The sequence below is a fragment of the Scophthalmus maximus genome, chromosome 15 (assembly GCF_022379125.1).
Source record: "Scophthalmus maximus strain ysfricsl-2021 chromosome 15, ASM2237912v1, whole genome shotgun sequence".
Classification (NCBI taxonomy): Eukaryota; Metazoa; Chordata; class Actinopteri; order Pleuronectiformes; family Scophthalmidae; genus Scophthalmus; species Scophthalmus maximus.
Genome location: NC_061529.1, coordinates 1,192,907 through 1,212,062, shown reverse-complemented (window position 1 = coordinate 1,212,062; position 19,156 = coordinate 1,192,907). Strand labels below are relative to the sequence as shown.

The window sequence follows — 19,156 nt, the reverse complement described above, 5'->3', positions numbered from 1 at the left end:
TGTAGTTTTAGTCTCTGGTTGTAGTTTTAGTCTCTGGTTGTAGTTTTAGTTTCTAGTTGTAGTTTTAGTCTCTGGTTGTAGTTATAGTCTCTAGTTGTAGTTTTAGTCTAAGTTAAAGTAATAGTTTTAGTCTCTGGTAGTAGTTATAGTCTCTAGTTGTAGTTTTAGTCTGTAGTTGTAGTTTTAGTCTAAATTGTAGTTTTAGTCTCTAGTTGTAGTTTTAGTCTCTGGTTGTAATTTTAGTTTCTAGTTGTAGTTTTAGTCTCTTATTGTAGTTTTAGTCTTGAGTTGTAGTTTTAGTCTCTGGTTGTAGTTTTAGTCTCTGGTTGTAGTTTTAGTCTCGAGTTGTAGTTTTAGTCTCTTATTGTAGTTTTAGTCTTGAGTTGTAGTTTTAGTCTCTAGTTGTAGTTTTAGTCTCTGGTTGTAGTTTTAGTCTCTGGTTGTAGTTATAGTCTGTAGTTGTAGTTTAAGTCTAAGTTAAAGTAATAGTTTTAGTCTCTGGTTGTAGTTATAGTCTCTAGTTGTAGTTTTAGTCTAAGTTAAAGTAATAGTTTTAGTCTCTGGTTGTAGTTATAGTCTCTAGTTGTAGTTTTAGTCTGTAGTTGTAGTTTTAGTCTAAATTGTAGTTTTAGTCTCTAGTTGTAGTTTTAGTCTCTGGTTGTAGTTTTAGTTTCTAGTTGTAGTTTTAGTCTCTTATTGTAGTTTTAGTCTTGAGTTGTAGTTTTAGTCTCTGGTTGTAGTTTTAGTCTTGAGTTGTAGTTTTAGTCTCGAGTTGTAGTTTTAGTCTTGAGTTGTAGTTTTAGTCTCTAGTTGTAGTTTTAGTCTCTGGTTGTAGTTTTAGTCTCTGGTTGTTGTTATAGTCTGTAGTTGTAGTTTTAGTCTCTGGTTGTAGTTTTAGTTTCTAGTTGTAGTTTTAGTCTCTGGTTGTAGTTTTAGTCTCTGGTTGTAGTTTTAGTCTCTGGTTGTAGTTTTAGTCTCGAGTTGTAGTTTTAGTCTAAGTTAAAGTAATAGTTTTAGTCTCTGGTTGTAGTTATAGTCTCTGGTTGTAATTTTAGTGTCGTAGTTTAGTATTAGTTTCACTACAGAACCAAATGTGGATGAAAAACCACTGAAAATAGTCCCCATGTTGTTCCTCTTCCAGTGATCTTCAGTCAGAACCAACGATCCCTGATTCTGTTGTTCTGTAGTTGGGTCTTTCCTCCAGGTGTATCTCTCTCGCCTCAGGGCGGAGTCTGATGACCAGGTGTTGACGACCAATCACCTCTCATCACTCATCCTCCTCCGGCCTGGAGCGGCTGCAGCAGGCGTCACACTGTGACCCACAGTCAAACCACGGCCGGACCACGAGCACACCAACATTAGAACAATAAACGTTTCACGTTATAAACGTGATGCTTATACTGTTTTTATTTTTCATAATAATAACATAACTTGATATGGAGTTGAGTTATTTAACTGGATGATAAACTGTCTGTCTCTGTTTCTATATTTCATATGTTGTTACTCTGAAACACGACAGTGACAAAAGATGATCAAACTTATTACTGTGAAAGTATGATGTGTGTGTGTGTGTGTGTGTGTGTGTATACCCTGCTTGGAGCCGGTGTGGTCGGAGCTCGGTCCGGTGTTTGGGGTGTATTTGGTGTCTCGTGTGGCGGCGCTGTGACGCGTCCAGTCGAACTCGTCGGATTTGTCCTGAGAGAACAAACACAAGGCCTCGTCCTCGAAACCACACTGGAACTCCCCTGAACACACACACACACACACACACACACACACACACACACAAACAGTGTTGTTACACTGACGTTCTGCTGAAACATCTGATCGTCCATTTAAGACTGTGTGTGTGTGTGTGTGTGTGTGTGTACTCACTGAGATGTGGGTTCACAGGAGCTGTGAAGGGACACAGAGAGAAGAGGTTGGTTAGATCGGCTGCAACAGAAAGAAGAAACGAGATCTACTGTATATTTAATTTACATGTTTAAGACCAGAAGATGTAGAACTCCGGTTTGACACAGTCAGGTGCCTTTGAATCCCCGTCCGTGAGGGGAAGGTAACACACACACACACACACACACACACACACACACACACACACACACACACATACACACACACTCTGCAGCTGTTGGACACATGACTGTGAACAGCTGCAGTGTGTGTGTGTGTGTGCGGCCTCTTCAACCAAAGGGTTCGCTTGGTGATGACGTTGATTTAAATAAACGTCATTAAGTAGAATCGAAGGTTTTGTGTTGTCACTTCTGAAACCAAAGCCACATGTGTGACAGATGTGTGACAGATGTGTGACAGATGTTAGAGCAGAGGCTCATGCGAGCTGAGCGCCACCCGGTGGAGGTGTCTGAGCTTCCTGTCTGAACTTCCTGGCCGCGGGGAGTTAATGTGACGACCGGGGAGCGAGGCGTTCACTGACACTCTGTCAAAACTCCACATCAAACGGCAGACGGGGTTTTGTTGTTGATGTTTCTCCAGCTGAGACGCTCTCTCTGCGTTTGTCTTCCTCCTCCTCTCACTTCTGTTGTGGTGCTTTGATTTTGTTGTTGTTGTTTGACTCTGACTGTCTCAGATGTCTGGAGATTCCCGTCAGGATGCGAGTGTGTGACAGCTCCACAGTTTCTTCACGGTCTCGTGTTCCCAGAACACAAGACGGATGAAGTACAGAGAAGCAGTTTGGGAGCAAACAGACGGAAGCAACAACTCGACACTGCATGAAATAAACATGTTGAGGATGAAACATCCCAGGTTGGAGTCTCAGGCTTCGTCCTCTCATCTTCACACATTCAGGACAATGATTCACATCCTGAACATTATTCTTTCTATTTTTATTCCCAGAGAAATCAAATCAGACACATTTGGTGACTGAGAAAATAGATGTGATACATTATAGTTCAGGTCCCTCCCATTATCAATCTTCAGCCATTGTACAAGCACAAACTTATTCTGTGTTTTTTTTCATGTATGCAGATGACACACCGCTGTATGTGATGATACGTTCGGTGGCGTCTCCCTCTCCATAGCGGGTGATTGGGGTGAGGCGGATCAGGTAGGACTCCGGTTTGACGAGCTCCGTCAGGTTGTAGGTCAACAGCTCCCCCTTCTGGATGTTTCCCTCCATGGGAATCTCCTGCTCCCACCAGCGAGACTGACCCATCTGAAACACAACGACAACACTTCTTTAACCTTCGTCTAAATCTTATTCTGCTTGGCTGTAATGATTAAATTATGAGACCTGTCTTTACAGTCAGTGATAGTCTTTATATACAGTCACTGATCGTCTTCATATACAGTCACTGATCGTCTATATATCAATTTTAAACTGTGCTGTGCTGTGATTGGCTGCTCGGTGTCTGACGAGGATGATGATGTTACACACCGATTGTTAATGTGTAACCACTCTTCCTCTCTTTTCTCTCCTGTCTTTCTTCATCATCATCATCTCTTTCTTATTCATCTTTTTCTTTTTTCTCTCTACTTTCTTTCCCTCCTGTTCTGTCTCATCAGCACTCCCTCCCTCTGCAACACACTGGTCTGTATGAATGAAGACAGATGAGTAACCGTGGTAACAAGCTCTCCTCCTCCTCCTCTACAGTTAAAGGTTGATGCTGCAGCAGCAGCAGTGTAACACTGAGATTTCTCTCTCATCAAACATGTTTCCATGCAGATAAATCTGTAACTGTGGTGAACATCTGATACAACAACCCACTGATCTATAGATACAACAACCTACTGATCTATAGATACAAGTACCCACTGAACTATAGATACAACAACCCTAACAATCCAGAAGCCACACACCCCAAAATAAGATCACTGACTGTATATAAAGACGAAGATCACTGACTGTATATAAAGACGAAGATCACTGACTGTATATAAAGACGATCACTGACTGTATATAAAGACGAAGATCACTGACTGTATATAAAGACGATCACTGACTGTATATAAAGACGAAGATCACTGACTGTATATAAAGACGATCAGAGACTGTATAGCAACTTTTTTTCTTCTCGTTGTACATAACCTAAAATATCTAGAATCAGGAGCCGCCATCTTTTGCTGGTGACGTCATGTTGTGCAGTGATGATCGTGATATCGAGGCCCCGCCCACACACGCTCTCGATCAATCACGAGTCAGTCTCAGCTGTCAATCAGCCTGTTTTGGTTTCACTTTTGGGAGCTGTGATGTCGTTGGTCGTCGGTAGTTAACCCGCTGAGGTCTTATGTAACGACGCTTGTATAACCTCAACCCTGTGATGCAGTGGAGCTACAGGACCTCGGCTGAATATCAGAATATATGCTGCTGTGATGTCACATGAATGTGTTATATAACCATAAAATATAACAGAAAAAAACTAAAGTTCATTCAAACCACACAGAGAGCGATAATGAAGTAGACTGATGCCTTGAGTCTGATCCAGAGGAGACCAACAGGTCAGAGATCACTTGAGTCACACAGACCACCACACTTCCACTATATATTTTTTCCATCTTTTCATTTCTTTCTCTAAATTCCCGTTAATGCATTGAAACCTCTCGTCAGCGTTTTTCCTCCTCGACCCTGTGACCTCGTGTTCTTATGTAAAGAAGAAACTTATTCAATCTGCAAAACCACAGTGAGTCAGCGGACGACAAACAGCCACCGGGAGTTTAACATCAAGTTAGACGCTACAGGACGAAGAGTGACAATGGTTAAACACAGAGAGAGGCTGTGTCCTATATCTGTCACGGGGGGGAGAAGAGAGAGGGAGGGAGAGAGAGACGATTACCTCCAGCTACAATCTGGCCAGTGAGCAACACACACACACACACGACATTCCCTCTAATAATGGGAACTTGTCTCCAACTTCCAGGTCACGACCTTCAAACAGATCCACATCCTCATGAGGTCAGAGATCACAGTCGGTCCTCACAAGGACAGAGGTGACAGAAGGACATCGGAGGGTCACGTGCTCCCGAGTCTGTATCGCCGCTAACGCTCCGTCACGCCACGTTAGAGAAAGTGAAAATATATATATATATTCATGGATCCGCTCCAAAAGATCACGGGTTCTTCCTGGGGTCATGAGGTCACCGCGGTCCCGGTGTCGACCTCCATCTTTTTATGACCTGATGACGTCACTCTCCCATCCGGCCCCGCCTCCCTGGCCCTCTCAGACCCCGCCCATGTTTTTTTTGTGTGTGTGCATTTTTCAAAATGCTGCAGTGGGTGGAGTCAGGCTCAGAGCTGGGGGGGCGGAGTCACAGCTTGTGATCATATTTCATTAAGTTTTACTGTGTATAAGTTTAATACGATCATAAACCCTCTGAACCACTTTGACTGCCGCCGTTAAAATTCATCGGCTGAAACAAACTCATTCTCTGTGATGTCACGTTTGTGACTTGCGACCAAAACACCACACAAACGTGAATTATGGAAATTACAAGAGAAAAAAAAATTATCGCAGGATCCATAAAACCCGTGCACCCACCTGTCTGATGCCCAGTCTGTAGGCCAGGATCCGGTCCACGGCGCCGGGCTCCATCTGAGTCCACTGCAGCTTAAAGCCGTAGACCCGCGGTCGGTTCTGCCACAGAGCGCTGAAGGTGTCGTGGTAGAACTCCGGAGCGTAGGCCTTCCCTGAGGGGAGAAGAAGAAATGATGACGGAGCAAAAAGACAGAAGAAGAGTTCAGTGTGTGTTAATCTGTGAGGCAGCAGGATTAGGAAACAAAAATTAATATGACAGTAAACACACACACACACAGCATCGCGCCAGTGTGTTTCTGCTGATGTGCAGCTTTCAGGATTAAACCACGAAGAAGAAAAGAGGAGGATTCAGCTCCCGTCAACACTGAGCCGAGAGCCCGATTGGCCGAATCGGCTCGGAACTAATAAACAACCCGTCGCCACTGAACAGCTGATGGAACAAACACAACAGACAGGGCAGATCGCACCAGACGTAGGATTGTGGGTGTGGCCTGACTGAGTGCTGCACCTATTCGACGGTACCAGCTGTCAATCACAATTTATCCACGCCCCCGACACATCCGGTGCTGTGACTGTAAATGAACCATAATGTACAAAATGAACATCAAGACTTGAAAATAGAGATTGAACCATAAACTCCTCAGGAAAATGTTTTACTGACAAGTCAAGTGAGAAGAGTCGCCCTCTGTTGGTCAGTACACAGAACACAGGCTCCACACACTGTCTGGACCCGGTGACGACGTCTGGTTCTACAGTCTGTGGTTCAGACCGACTAAATAAAGATGGACGACATTTAAGTTCCCAAAAGTGAAGTGGAGAGAAAGTCGAGCGTGAAGAGACTTAGACACTGAGCGGAGACGAAACAGAAATGTGGTAAAAACATGAATCATTTGTCTTTGGTTTCTGTTGATGACACTTGTCGTTTAAACCAGTTTATTTCTTATTCTGTTGGATTTTCCAGCGTAAAAGTCTGTAACATCATTAGTCGGTTTCGTCTCTTTACATTTAACATTTAAAACACGATCATGATAATTCAGGTCACTGTGATCGTAATGAGAAATGTTCACACTCACAAACATGAGGCCAAGTTTGACCGGGCGCTTCACATTCAGCTCAGGCTCCTGATGGAAACATGAGTAATGTAAATGTGAAGCTTTTCTGCTGCCTCGACTTCGACAGAGAAGAAAAATCCAAACACTGAGCGCCGGCCGACATTTTCCTCCGTCCCTCTGAAGCTTCGAACGAACAGTCTGACGACTCGTCCTCTCTGAGTTTTGTCTCACTTTTGGATGTCTGACGCTCTGTTGTCGTGTGTCTGCGGGATGAACGTAACGACCCAAACTTCACCTCGGCTGCAACAAGCCAGGCATAATTGCCGTCATTTTCCATCACCCCTCCATCCTCAGCTTACAACTTCCCCCCTTTGAAACTTTCTGCTGCCGCCCGCAGAACGAGCTGCCGCTCGATAAGAGGCTTAACGCAGGACAAGTGTGGCAGCGCTGACAGGGCGTCTCTGCGGGGGCTGGGAGAACACTTCCCCCCTGACAGAGCCGAGTCTGAAACACTCAGTCTGACGCTTCACACTCCACCTTAACATTTCACATTCAAACCAGGTGTTAATATTTCTGAGTGTTGACAGATACGTTGATCCACTGATCTCTAATTCACGGGGTCCAACATCATCAACATTCAGTGATTCAACTCTTAGTGGCTGTTAATACTTCTTAGCATTTGTTTCTGTTTCTGACAGAACGTACACACGAGCTGGTCGTTTATTAGATCGCTGCAGTAAAACCACAGAAGGTCAGAAGGTTTATTCCATCACACAGTGGTGAACTGTGCCGACACGTCGACTCAGATCTTCCAGCCTGAAAGACAAACTGAGCAGGAGAGACGAGGCAGCAGGAGGTTCTCTAGTCTCACAGCAGGAAGTCGAGTGTTTGTTGTCGAGTGCAGATGTTATGTTTCCTGAAACTCTGCACATTATTTATGACGCTTCAAACTCCCCCGAGGGAACTCAGTGATTCTCTGTCTGCTGGCAAACAGGATCTAAAGATGAGATCAACTCTAACCAACAACCATGTTCTCATCCTCAGGATATGAACATTTAGAGCCAGAAGTCGAACAGTGCCATCAGGCCTCAGGCCTGGTAACAGCTGCAGGACGAGTCTGTCAGGATCAGATCACACCAAAGATAACGGTGCAACAAGGAGGCTGTTCTACTGTCCATGAGGACGAGTCTCAAGTCTGTCAGGACAAGTCTAAGATCTGATCCGTTGGAACAAGTCTCAGATCTGATCCGTTGGAACAAGTCTCAGATCTGTTGGAACAAGTCTTAGATCTGATCCGTTGGGACAAGTCTCAGATCTGATCCGTTGGAACAAGTCTCGGATCTGATCCGTTGGAACAAGTCTCGGATCTGTTGGAACAAATCTTAGATCTGATCTGTTGGAACAAGTCTTAGATCTGATCTGTTGGAACAAGTCTCAGATCTGATCCATTGGAACAAGTCTCAGATCTGTTGGAACAATTCTTAGATCTGATCCGTTGGGACAAGTCTCAGATCTGATCTGTTGGAACAAGTCTCAGATCTGATCCGTTGGAACAAGTCTCGGATCTGTTGGAACAAGTCTTAGATCTGATCCGTTGGAACAAGTCTTAGATCTGATCCGTTGGAACAAGTCTCAGATCTGATCCGTTGGAACAAGTCTCGGATCTGATCTGTTGGAACAAGTTTCAGATCTGATCTGTTGGAACAAGTCTTAGATCTGATCTGTTGGAACAAGTCTCAGATCTGATCTGTTGGAACAAGTCTTAGATCTGATCTGTTGGAACAAGTCTTAGATCTGTTGGAACAAGTCTCAGATCTGTTCTGTTGGAACAAGTCTCAGATCTGTTCTGTTGGAACAAGTCTCAGATCTGTTGGAACAAGTCTCAGATCTGTTGGAACAAGTCTTAGATCTGATCTGTTGGAACAAGTCTCAGATCTGTTCTGTTGGAACAAGTCTCAGATCTGTTCTGTTGGAACAAGTCTCAGATCTGTTGGAACAAGTCTCAGATCTGATCTGTTGGAACAAGTCTCAGATCTGATCTGTTGGAACAAGTCTTAGATCTGTTGGAACAAGTCTCAGATCTGTTCTGTTGGAACAAGTCTCAGATCTGTTGGAACAAGTCTTAGATCTGATCTGTTGGAACAAGTCTCAGATCTGTTCTGTTGGAACAAGTCTTAGATCTGTTGGAACAAGTCTCAGATCTGATCTGTTGGAACAAGTCTTAGACCTGTTGGAACTTGGAACAAGTCTTAAATCTGTTGGAACAAGTCTCAGATCTGTCAGAACCAGTGCCAAGTCTCTTTGCGTGAATCCAAATCAAGTCTCATGTCTGTCATGAAAAGTTTCAACTCATGTCTCAAGTCAAGTCTCAAGTCTTGTCACAAAGAAAGGTCCCATCATGCCCCAGTTCCAGCAGACTCACCTGTGACCAGGAAGGTGCAGCGCCCTGCTCCGGCGTCGTTGGTGATGTCACAGGTGTACTCGCCGTAGCCCTCTCGGTTGAGAGCTCGCACCAGGTAGCTGGTGTCGTCCTTCTGGTCGCTGAACTCTCCGACGGTGAGGAGGCGGGAGCCCAGCTTCCACTCGTACCGCAGGAGGCGCGCCGGGTGAGCTCGCAGCAGGCGGCAGGTGAGGCTGAACGCCCGGCCGAGAGCCTGGCGGACCTCCGTGTACACCGGTTCCACGGTGGGAGGAACTGGTGGACACACAGAGACACAGGATATGAGACAATACGGCAGGAAATAACATGGAAAAAAATACCAACGTGTCATGACGCAACAGAACTTTATCGCAAAGTCTTTGAAGTTGATTAGAAGTTTGTGTCTGTCTGTCTGTTTGTCCATGACATGTTGGTTTGGGATCTGGACAAAGGATATTTACTGACTGATGAGGGAGGGAGATTTGGTTTGGATCTGGATGTGGTTTCATTAGTGGACTGTTGGGCCTTGGTGGAGGTTTGAGCTCTGCTGAGAGAAAACGTCTTATTAAGTTATGAAATAATTTATACAAACAAGAAATAAATCAGAGAATGAAATCTTAAACTTTCTTATTAACTTTTGGTCTGATGTGATTTGTTGAACCTAAACTAAACTAATAAATCCCGACTGAAACGGACTCAATTTAACGCTGCGGCTGCTTTTTCATTTCCTGAACTTCCAGTTCCACTTTTTTAATGAAGCCGAAAAAAGTCTCCAAAATAACCTTAAACCTCTTAAGTATGTGAAATATTTAAAGTCAGACAGGCATTAACCTCTTCTGGATCACTGACACACCACCAGGTCAAAGGTAACCTGTCGGTGGCGTCACGTCTCCTCACGTCATGTGTCAGTGTCGTGTTCGTCTGAAGAGTCACATTTCACAAGAGAAACACTTTTGAGATCTCCGCGTTTTTTTAGAAGCTGATTCTGTCGTTTGTTGTTGTTTTTAAACTTAATCTGGAAATCTGTAAACTGGGAAAAGAGAAAGTAGGTCGACTCTATCTAAAATCACTGGACAGCAGGTGAACCATAAAACACACACACACACACACACACACACAGAGCTAAAATTCTGCGGTTCATCTCGACCCCCCAGAAATGTTTCCAGGACCTTCCTCCTCCTCTTCATCCTCCTCCTCCTCCTCTTCCTCGTACCAGAACATCTAAAGGTCAACTGGACGCCTCAGCCCCACGGCGGCCTTCAGCCGAGCTCTCTGATTGGCCAAAGGAGACTGTGTGACCTCTCGATTTTAATTCCATGTATATTCAGGGAACGAGCCACCGGTGTGTTGTGTGCCGACCGATTTAAAAAAAGACTCACCTATGACAAATGTGGCTCAAGAGGTTTTATGAGATAATTAACGGGGCAAGAACACAAACTGCAGAGAATTTTTTTTTTTCTTGCTGTTCAATTTCTCCGTCAGAAGCTTTTCCCGGATCAGAGTCATTTCCTCTTTGCTTACAGCGAGAACTGAAATCTGTGTCGTGTGTGACTTGAATGCCGTTTCACTTATTTCAACCTAATCCACCTGTAATCTGTCCTCGCTTTAATCTGTTTACAGCGCTGTGGCTCCGTGGAAACATCCCCAACACGCCGCAGGAAGTTTAGAGAGAAAGAGAGAATTTAAAAGAGGAGATGTTCCTTTTTTTAACAGCAGCGGAGGAAAAACCCCTCAAGTGCTGAAGCTTCAGCGCAGAAGAACCACAGACGCCTCACGTACAAATCTCTCTATCAATGAATCACTTGCGATGAGTCAGTGTCGGATGTTTACGTGTTTTCAGGTAGTGTTTCCACTTCCTCTCTCTTCTCGTACACACACACACACACACACACACACACACACACACACACACTCCCGCGCCCTCAAACTGCTCATCTGAAGATTCCACATCGATTCTCTGGAGAATCCGAACGAGTCGAGCTCCAGAGGAGATTCGCTGTGACAGCCTTTTAGTGCAGCGGGCGGCCAGGAGCTGTGTGTGTGTGTGTGTGTGTTCCCGTCACTCCCTGTGATGTGTATTCTGTGTGACGTGACCCCCGGCAGGTGAGACGGAGCGTGACTGGAAGGTCGAGGATTTTCGTCCCCGGCCTCAGAACAGACAGAAGGCGTGTGTCCGTCGCCGGCTGCCCACGTGCCCTTGAGCTGCGGCGTCGGACCGAACACCACCGGAGCCTCTACCTTTACCGGCTGGTGTGTGTGTGTGTGTGTGTGTGTGTGTGTGTTACCCACACTGCACCACCAGCTGGATCAGAGCTTCCCTCGGCTTCACGTTGAAGCCGTTGTACTGACTCGTCTGGCAGCGGTACGTCCCGCTCATCTCTCTCGTCACGTTGCTGATCCTCAGGACGCCGTCGTAGCTCTCGGTCTGAGCCAAGCCATCCGGCATGGAGGCCGCCGGCGCCGCAGCCGCCGCCCCGCTCTCCTCCGCCCGCGACCACAGGATGATGGGTTTGGGTTTCCCTGAGACCAGACACTGCAGGTCCACCGTGTCGCCCTCCTGAGCGATGAGGTGTGAGCGCCCCCTGGGGACGGTGAGCTCCGGAGGAACTGCAGGGGGACAGAGAGTCACACACAGCCAGCGATGAGTGGTCAGGACAAATACACATGTTCCTGCCTGTGGCCACTAGGGGGCTCAGTGAGGCGTGATGTTGACGTTTGAGCGTCAGACGGAAAAAATCGGACACATTTTATTTTCCTTTTCAAGTTTTCTATTCTTTAGTTTTTTTGACGGAAATGACACGACAAATTAATTTCGTCAAGGGGTCAGTGGTCACAGCCGTCGCATTGACAATTATCCTTTGAAAAGATGAAGAGTTTGTCTTCATTTATGATGCCCCCCCCCCCCGCCTCTGAGGCTCTATGAATCTTTCCTCTCTCCAAGGTCACAAACCAACAGGAAGTCTGCCGCCGCCCACGGACACTCGTCTGCATGACTAAGGACAGAAACCCTCTCTGACTCTTGACACCGGGGCGGCCGAATTGTCCAATTTACTTAAGACGTTTCCTAAATCCTGATATGACCCAGAAGTATTTCCTCGGTGAGTTTAGGAAAGGAGCTTCAACGCTTCCTTTCCTATCTCCTTTAGCAGAGGACACACTGGAGATTCCTATGAGAGAAATAAACCCACAATTCATTGAGGCAGCGATATTTAACGTTTAAGTAAACGAAGTAGAAGAAGAAGAAGAGTATGAATATGATCCCGATGTCAGTCACTGTTACATATGAATCATAAAACACTGAAACATGCTGATGGAGCCGCTGAGGTTTTTGTAGTTCATCTTCAGAAATGTGTAGTTTCACCACGACAGACGCATCAACAACATCCACCGTCACATGACCACGTGGTTCAGTGTCAGTGGAGTCGGATTCTCTTCTCATACGTCCTGTGAATCCTCCTTGACACCTTTGACCTCGTGACCTTTTCCACTGAGTTCAAGGAAAAGACGACAGGTAGGGACAATCTGAATCCAGCCCAGGTCGAACACAAACATGTTTCTATTCACTTTTATTCTCAAACTTATTCAAATTACAAACCTCGCTGACAGTGGATGAAAAATCACCTTTGTCCTGCTTCTTGTTCCAAGCTCCGCCCCCCCAGGCGTGACTCACCTGTGGTGGATGAGATGTTGACGTCGATGCTGACCTCGGGGATTCCTCCGTTCCTCAGCGACGCCACGCAGGTGTAGGTGCCGAAGTCGGTGAACTTGAGGTCGATGATGTCGAGGTTGGTGGTGCCCGGGGAGACGTCGGTGTCGGTGTGCGTGATGACCATGCGCTCGGAGCTGCGCAGCGGCCGGCCGTTCTTCAGCCAGCTGAACTGCAGCTCCTCGGGGGGCGTGGCCTCCACCTGGCAACTGATCTTCACCTCGCGGCCGATCTGGATGTTGTCGTCGTTGTGGTACGGGTCGGGCGTGATCCAGAAGCGACCTTTACGAAGGCCTGAGGGAGGAGAAGACATGTCCGGCAGGGACCAATGTTCAGGGAGTTTCACTTCACAAAGCTTCTTCCAGTTTTTTAGGTTTTTTTTACTTTGAGTATTTGCATCTGTATATTTCGTCCGGACTCAACACGGAGCTCGGACCTGATCAGAACCAGACGTGCTCATTTCCATCACATCAGACAAAGAACTGAAGGAGTTTGTTCTCGTTTCAGTGACACTCACCACAATCTCCACTTTTATTCCTGATGGAAGGAATTTTCATTCATAAACAGGGTTAACATTGTTCTTTTTATGGCTGTTGACGGTAAAAACCTTTGACTCTAACGTGTCCACGACTCGTGTGGATCTTTGAGGCTGACACTGACAATGGGGAGTCAAATGTGACGTATGGAAGATGTGTGTCCTGAACACGACAGTTGGTCGTAAACGTCCGGAGGAGTTCTCGCTCCGGGAAGGCAAGTGTGTGTGTGTGTGTGTGTGTGTGTGTGTGTGTGTGTGTGTATAAATAGCTTCAGTTCATGATGCGAGCAGCTGATTGTCCTTGTTGTTGTCCATTAAGATTAAAGTAAGAACGCCTGAAACAAAACACTGTGTGTTTGTGTGTGTCAGTAAAAGGTCTGTTACATAACTCGAGGTGGAGGCAGTGGCTCACACACACACACACACACACACACACACACACACACACACACACACACACACACACACACACACACACACACACACACACAGTGTCATGTACTACAGTGCCAACACCACAGTACTGACAGTACGCTGTGTGTGTGTGTGTTTGTGTGTATTATCATCTTTTCTTTCTGCTCATCTAATTAACTCCATCTGCTGATGAAGACAGTGATACTACTGAAAGGTCCAGAAACGTGAAAGACGAAAGAGGAGGAAGAGGATGAAGAGGAGGAGTAAGTTTAGTTTTGGGTCAAGTTGAAGTGACGCACCTCTGACCAATATGGTGGTGGATTTCTTGGCGGGGTTTCCCACGTTGTTGGACGCCACGCAGCTGTAGGCGCCGCCGTCGTCAATGGTGATGGCGGGGACGGTCAGCGTGCCGCCGTTGATCACGCTCCTCTTCGGCAGTTCCTCCTCTCCCGCCCTCGCCCACGCCAGGGTAGGGGGCGGGTCGCCGCCGGACGCCACGCACACCAGAGTGACGGTCTCACCCGGGTTCACCACCAGGGGGTCGTCCAGGAGGAGCTTGATGGAGGGAGGAGCTGGGGGGGGGGGGGGGGGGGGGGGCAATATTGATATTCATGACTTAATATTTTCATATTTCTTTTATTGTTGAGTGTGATTCTGTTTGTGTCTCTTATAATATTGAGTCACTGTGAAATGAACGCGTGAGTCTTTCACAGAGAAAGAGGATGAACCCCTTTTTTCATGAATCATTCAAGGTTTTAATGTCTCGTGGTTGCGATCGTCCTCCGTCCCGTGGTGGAGAGACAAGCTGCAGCGACAAGCGGCTGCAGAGGAAGAAGCGGCGAAATGCAGAAATAATAATGAGGGAGATAAAAATAGCTGAGTCGACCTCTGTTAAGCTGACATCATGTAAATCCCATCAGCCCCTGGGGCGAGGAGGCGGATCTACTGTACAGGTCAGAGAGTCTGAATCTTTTATTTATGATTTACATTCATCCGACTGTACAGGTACAGAGAGGGACGGTCACACCAGTGCTGCACTTTGAGCTGAAATATGGAAAAAAACTAATTAATAAAATGTTAAATCTAAATAATGAGATAAGAAGTCAAAGTGTGGATTTTTATACAACAACATGTTTTCTCAGTATCTCATAACTCTACACAGAGAGAGTTGCCTGCATGAACTCAAAAATCTGAATAATTTTTGACTTCGCTTCAGTGTCAGCTGTCAATCATGACCTGTACTGCAGACTCCAGATACCAGGGGGCGGGGCTTATGACCTGTACTGCAGCCAGACAGCAGGGGGCGACCAGGACGATTTGGCTTCACTTTAGAGGAGCTGTCATCTCGTCCATCTTTATTTACAGTCTACGAAACAAACTCATTCTCACCTCCTGTGTGTGTGTGTGTGTGTGTTACCCGTCCTGTTGTTCAGACTGAAGAGGGCGCTCTTGTCTACGATGCCGCAGACGTTCCTGATGGAGGAGATGCAGGTGTAGTCAGCGTAGTCCTGAGGACGAAGATTCTTCAACTTCAGGATCTTTGTCTCACCCTAAAAAACACACAAACACACACTAACGTTTATCTAACTATTCTTACGAGGACCCTCAACAGTGTAATCTATACCGAGCATCGTCACAGGCCCCTCCCTCCCTCCTCCTCCTCCTCCTCCTCTTCTCTTCACCTCAGAGCCAAATCTCTCTTATCTCCTCTGGCAGCCTCTGCGCCGCTGCCGTCTCAGGGACAGATGAGATGAGATTAGATGACATTTAAATGGGATGTTTGCGCAAACATGGCGGCCAATTTCTTCTGGCCGCGGAGGACGAGGAGGAGATAAGTCCCTCATTAGGGCCCATGAGGGGGGATGAAGGAGCGGAGGGGGGGGGGGGGGGGGGGGGGGGGGGGGGGGGGGGGGGGGGGGGGGGGGGGGGGTGCTGAAGGCTTTACAGTCGACAGCGTTCAAATCTGGCGTGAATGTTATCTCTGCCGAAGTATTACACGGCCCGCTAACTGGCCGCCTGATTGGCCGGTTTGCCTTTGCTCCAAATTAAATCTAAACCGCTGCCAAAAGAATGTGGAATCTGCATCTTCAGAGGATTTAATCCACAAGAGGAGGAGGAGGAGGAGTTTTAAACCAGAGGAAGAACTGGGAATATTTTACTTTACAGGAAAACATAAGAACAGAAGCAGGACAAAGTCTGAATAAAAAAAACCTCAAATAGATCAAATATTTGGATTATCTTCACTTCACACAAACTGTTTTATCTGGAGAACATACAGCGTCTGCTATTTTTCCATCTATTTGGTTAATGTAAAATAAACCTATGAAGGTTTGGATGTGTGTGTGTGTGTGTGTGTGTGTGTGTGTGTGTGTGACACCGAAACTCAGATTAGAAATGATGATGCGATGCTGGAGTTTGTTTTATTAGAAAGTAGAAACATTTGATTTTAACACAGATACTGAAATAAACAAAACTGCGATGACGTAGGAAATTAAATCTTAAATCGAAGTGAGACTTACTTTAGAAAGATGAAGAACGTGTTTCTTTTTTTTAAAACACAGAAAGGTGAAAAGACAAATCAAGTTCATCATCACGATTATTGTTATAATGATGATGGAAGATGCTCTCAGGTGATGTGTGACGTCTGCTGCGTCCGTGATTCCACTTCCATCTGAAATATGATCAAATGTTCTTTTCCGCCATTTTGTGAATCTTTGATTTTGATTCTATCGCCACCTACTGGCTGAGGAGCTCGTGTTCGAGCGCGTGTTGGGAGAGATTTAATAAGAACACGAACAGACAGAACTTTTTTCACAAAGTGTCCATACGAATGTGGACGGACCAGGTTTTTAAAGAGGCCGTTTGTTCACCTGTGTGAAGAAGGGTTCGTAGATCTCCACCCCGGAGTCAGAGCCCTGCGTCAGCAGGCTCCGCCCCCTCCTCCAGGTGTACAGCACCGGCGGGTTGGAGTTGGCGACGCAGCGGAGAAACACCGTCCTCTCGAAGTAGAAGTGCTCCTTCGCCTCGCCGACGCTCTGATGCACCGTTATCACCGGGTCGTCCAGGTCTGAAAAAGATCAAACTCATCATTCCAACAGACCGAAGATTATTTAGGAATAATAAACACCAAAGTTCATTCTGTTCTTTATTTTTCATGATGTTTGACCTGACGACAGGCAGATGCTTGTCTGTGGTTGGTCGACGGACGGATGTTCTCTGAGGTCTAAACTTCCCTAAGAACAAATTTGTTTAAGGAAGTTTCCTGAATCCTGAAGTGACCCGAAAGTCTTCCTCAGCACTGTGATAAGAGCCGATCGGATTCTCTTAGTGTTTAGGAAAGGAGCTTCGATGCTTCCTTTCCTATCCCCTTTAGCAGAGGACACACTGGAGCTTCCTCTGAGAGAAATAGACCCACAATTCATTGCGGCAGCGATATTTAACGTGACACGCCATGTACGCACGTAAATGATTCAATCTGCAGAAGAAGAAGAAGAAGAGGAGGAAGAAGAGGAAAAGGAAGAGTATGAATATGATATATGATCCAGAAGAGACGCACGTCATCATGTAAGTTACGCTGCTGCGTTTTTTTGGAGTTCATCTTCAGAAATGTGTAGTTTCACCACGACAGACGCATCAACAACATCCACCGTCACATGACCACGTGGTTCAGTGTCAGTGGAGCTGGATTCTCTTTTCATGAGTCCTGTGATCCTCCTTGACACTTGACCACTGAGGTCAAGAACAAGTGGTTAGGGAAAGACGACAGGAAGGACGATCTGAATCCAGCCAGAGTCTGGACTTCCCTCTGTTCACTGTGGGTCGTCCTTCCGGTGGTGAGGTGAGGTACTGCAGAGCCAGAGCCCCCCGATCAGCTGACGGCAGCCGACCAATCAGAACTCACCCCATTAATTGAAGAGCGCTTACGAAGCAGCCGCTGCCAGCAGATAGTCGCTAATCCCCTTCACGCAGAGTGACGGCAAAGGGCGACCGTGCGCCGAGGAACGGCTGGCGCCGACTCCCACAAGGCACCGAGAACGACGCCGGGGGGGATTTATCCTCTTTCCTGTTTCCTCTCACGGCTTCACAGAAGAATATGTTGTGTAAAAGCCAGCGTGCCCTGATGGAAGCAGTCAGCCGTGATATGTTCAGGGACCACTTAAATCCCTGTAATCCCCAGGTATTATGGTTTTTCATACAACAGCACTCACACAGTCCGCAGCCATTGTTTCCTCCTGGTTCTGTTACTTTGGAGGAAACTTTCTCAGGACGAGAAAGCACACGAGTGGGAACAGCCAGAGGATTTTTATCGTCTCCACTGGGACTTTCTCCTGACGACAGAAACACGAGAGAGAAACATTGTGTCTGTTGTGACAGATCTTCAGCCAGGAGAGGCTGTAGGTCGACCAGTCGCACAAATAACAACTGAAGGAGTTTGTCACCTGCGACGAGGAGACGTGTGCGTCAGGACGGGTTTTAGAGCCGTCAGCTGACTGACGGCGATCTGCTCCGTAATCCACATGAACATCAGACGTCTCCAAAATCCCAGACCGAAGATGCAGCTCAGACTTTCAGCAGGAAAGCTCAGGCTGTTTCCCGTCTTAATGCTAAGCTAGGCTAACAGCTAACATGTAGTTTCTGTGCAGGCGTGAGAGCGGCGTCGATTACACACTGTGTGTGTGTGTGTGTGTGTGTTCTCACAGTAGACGTCGACCCGTATGGAGCGGATGGCTGGCGACGCCAGTCCATTGTCAGCCTTGCAGTAGTAGCGCCCCCCCTGGTGGCGGTCGATGGATTCTATCCTCAGAGTCTCGTTGAGCAGAGCCGAGTCGCCCTGGCGGTCCGAGGCTCCGCCCGCCGTCTTCGTCCAACGGATCTGAAGAGGGAGGGCGGAGTTATCAGTTTACGCATTTTTATACATCACACACAAACATTTCTCAATGAAACTCACTGAGTGACAGTCGGTTTTAACGACAGTGATGAGGTCTGCTTAACATGGAGGGGGGCGTGGCTTGTGACATGACCTGCATACTCCAGACACCAGGGGGCGGGGCTTGTGACCTGTACTACAGACACCAGGGGGCGGGGCTTGTGACATGAAGTGCAGACTCCAGACACCAGGGGGCGGGGCTTGTGACATGAAGTGCAGACTCCAGACACCAGGGGGCGGGGCTTGGGACATGAAGTGCAGACTCCAGACACCAGGGGGCGATCAGGATCCGTCGCTGTGAGGACATTTTGCTGTTTTAAGGGTCAAGACCTGGTTTTAAGGTCCAGGTCAGAATCAGGTTTAGGTTCAGATCAGGGACGACAACATGTTGGTGAGTCTCCCCACAACTCCCATAGGACAAGTGTGTGTGTGTGTGTGTGTGTGCGTGCGTGTGTGTGTGCGTGCGTTCCGCCTCTCAGCCACATTTGTCCTCATTCAGCATCTGTTGGTCACTTTTCCATCCGTCTCTTCCAGCTGCCCTGTCCATCCTCCTCCTCCTCCTCCTCTTCTCTCCATCTGTCTCTCCTGTCCTGTCCTTTATCCCTCCATCTCTC

At 46.9% G+C, this 19,156-nt stretch overlaps 1 protein-coding gene across 4 annotated transcripts in view; it reads right to left on the bottom strand.

Moving 5' to 3' along the window:
- Positions 1–19,156, bottom strand: part of mdga2a (MAM domain containing glycosylphosphatidylinositol anchor 2a) — a 38,434-nt gene that overhangs the window by 5,224 nt on the left and 14,054 nt on the right. For all 4 annotated transcript variants that reach the window (XR_007032196.1, XR_007032197.1, XR_007032198.1 and 1 more), the window contains exons 3-13: positions 18,314–18,488; positions 16,486–16,682; positions 15,033–15,165; positions 13,915–14,187; positions 12,631–12,960; positions 11,250–11,567; positions 8,964–9,236; positions 5,493–5,641; positions 2,995–3,172; positions 1,876–1,896; positions 1,590–1,745 (exon numbers count right to left, since the gene is read on the bottom strand). Coding sequence is in view for 1 of the 4 variants with exons in the window: in XM_035609489.2 (XP_035465382.1) it covers positions 1,590–1,745; positions 1,876–1,896; positions 2,995–3,172; positions 5,493–5,641; positions 8,964–9,236; positions 11,250–11,567; positions 12,631–12,960; positions 13,915–14,187; positions 15,033–15,165; positions 16,486–16,682; positions 18,314–18,488 (2,203 nt within the window). In the remaining 3 variants the exon portion in view is untranslated. The remainder of the gene's footprint in view (positions 1–1,589; positions 1,746–1,875; positions 1,897–2,994; positions 3,173–5,492; positions 5,642–8,963; positions 9,237–11,249; positions 11,568–12,630; positions 12,961–13,914; positions 14,188–15,032; positions 15,166–16,485; positions 16,683–18,313; positions 18,489–19,156) is intronic.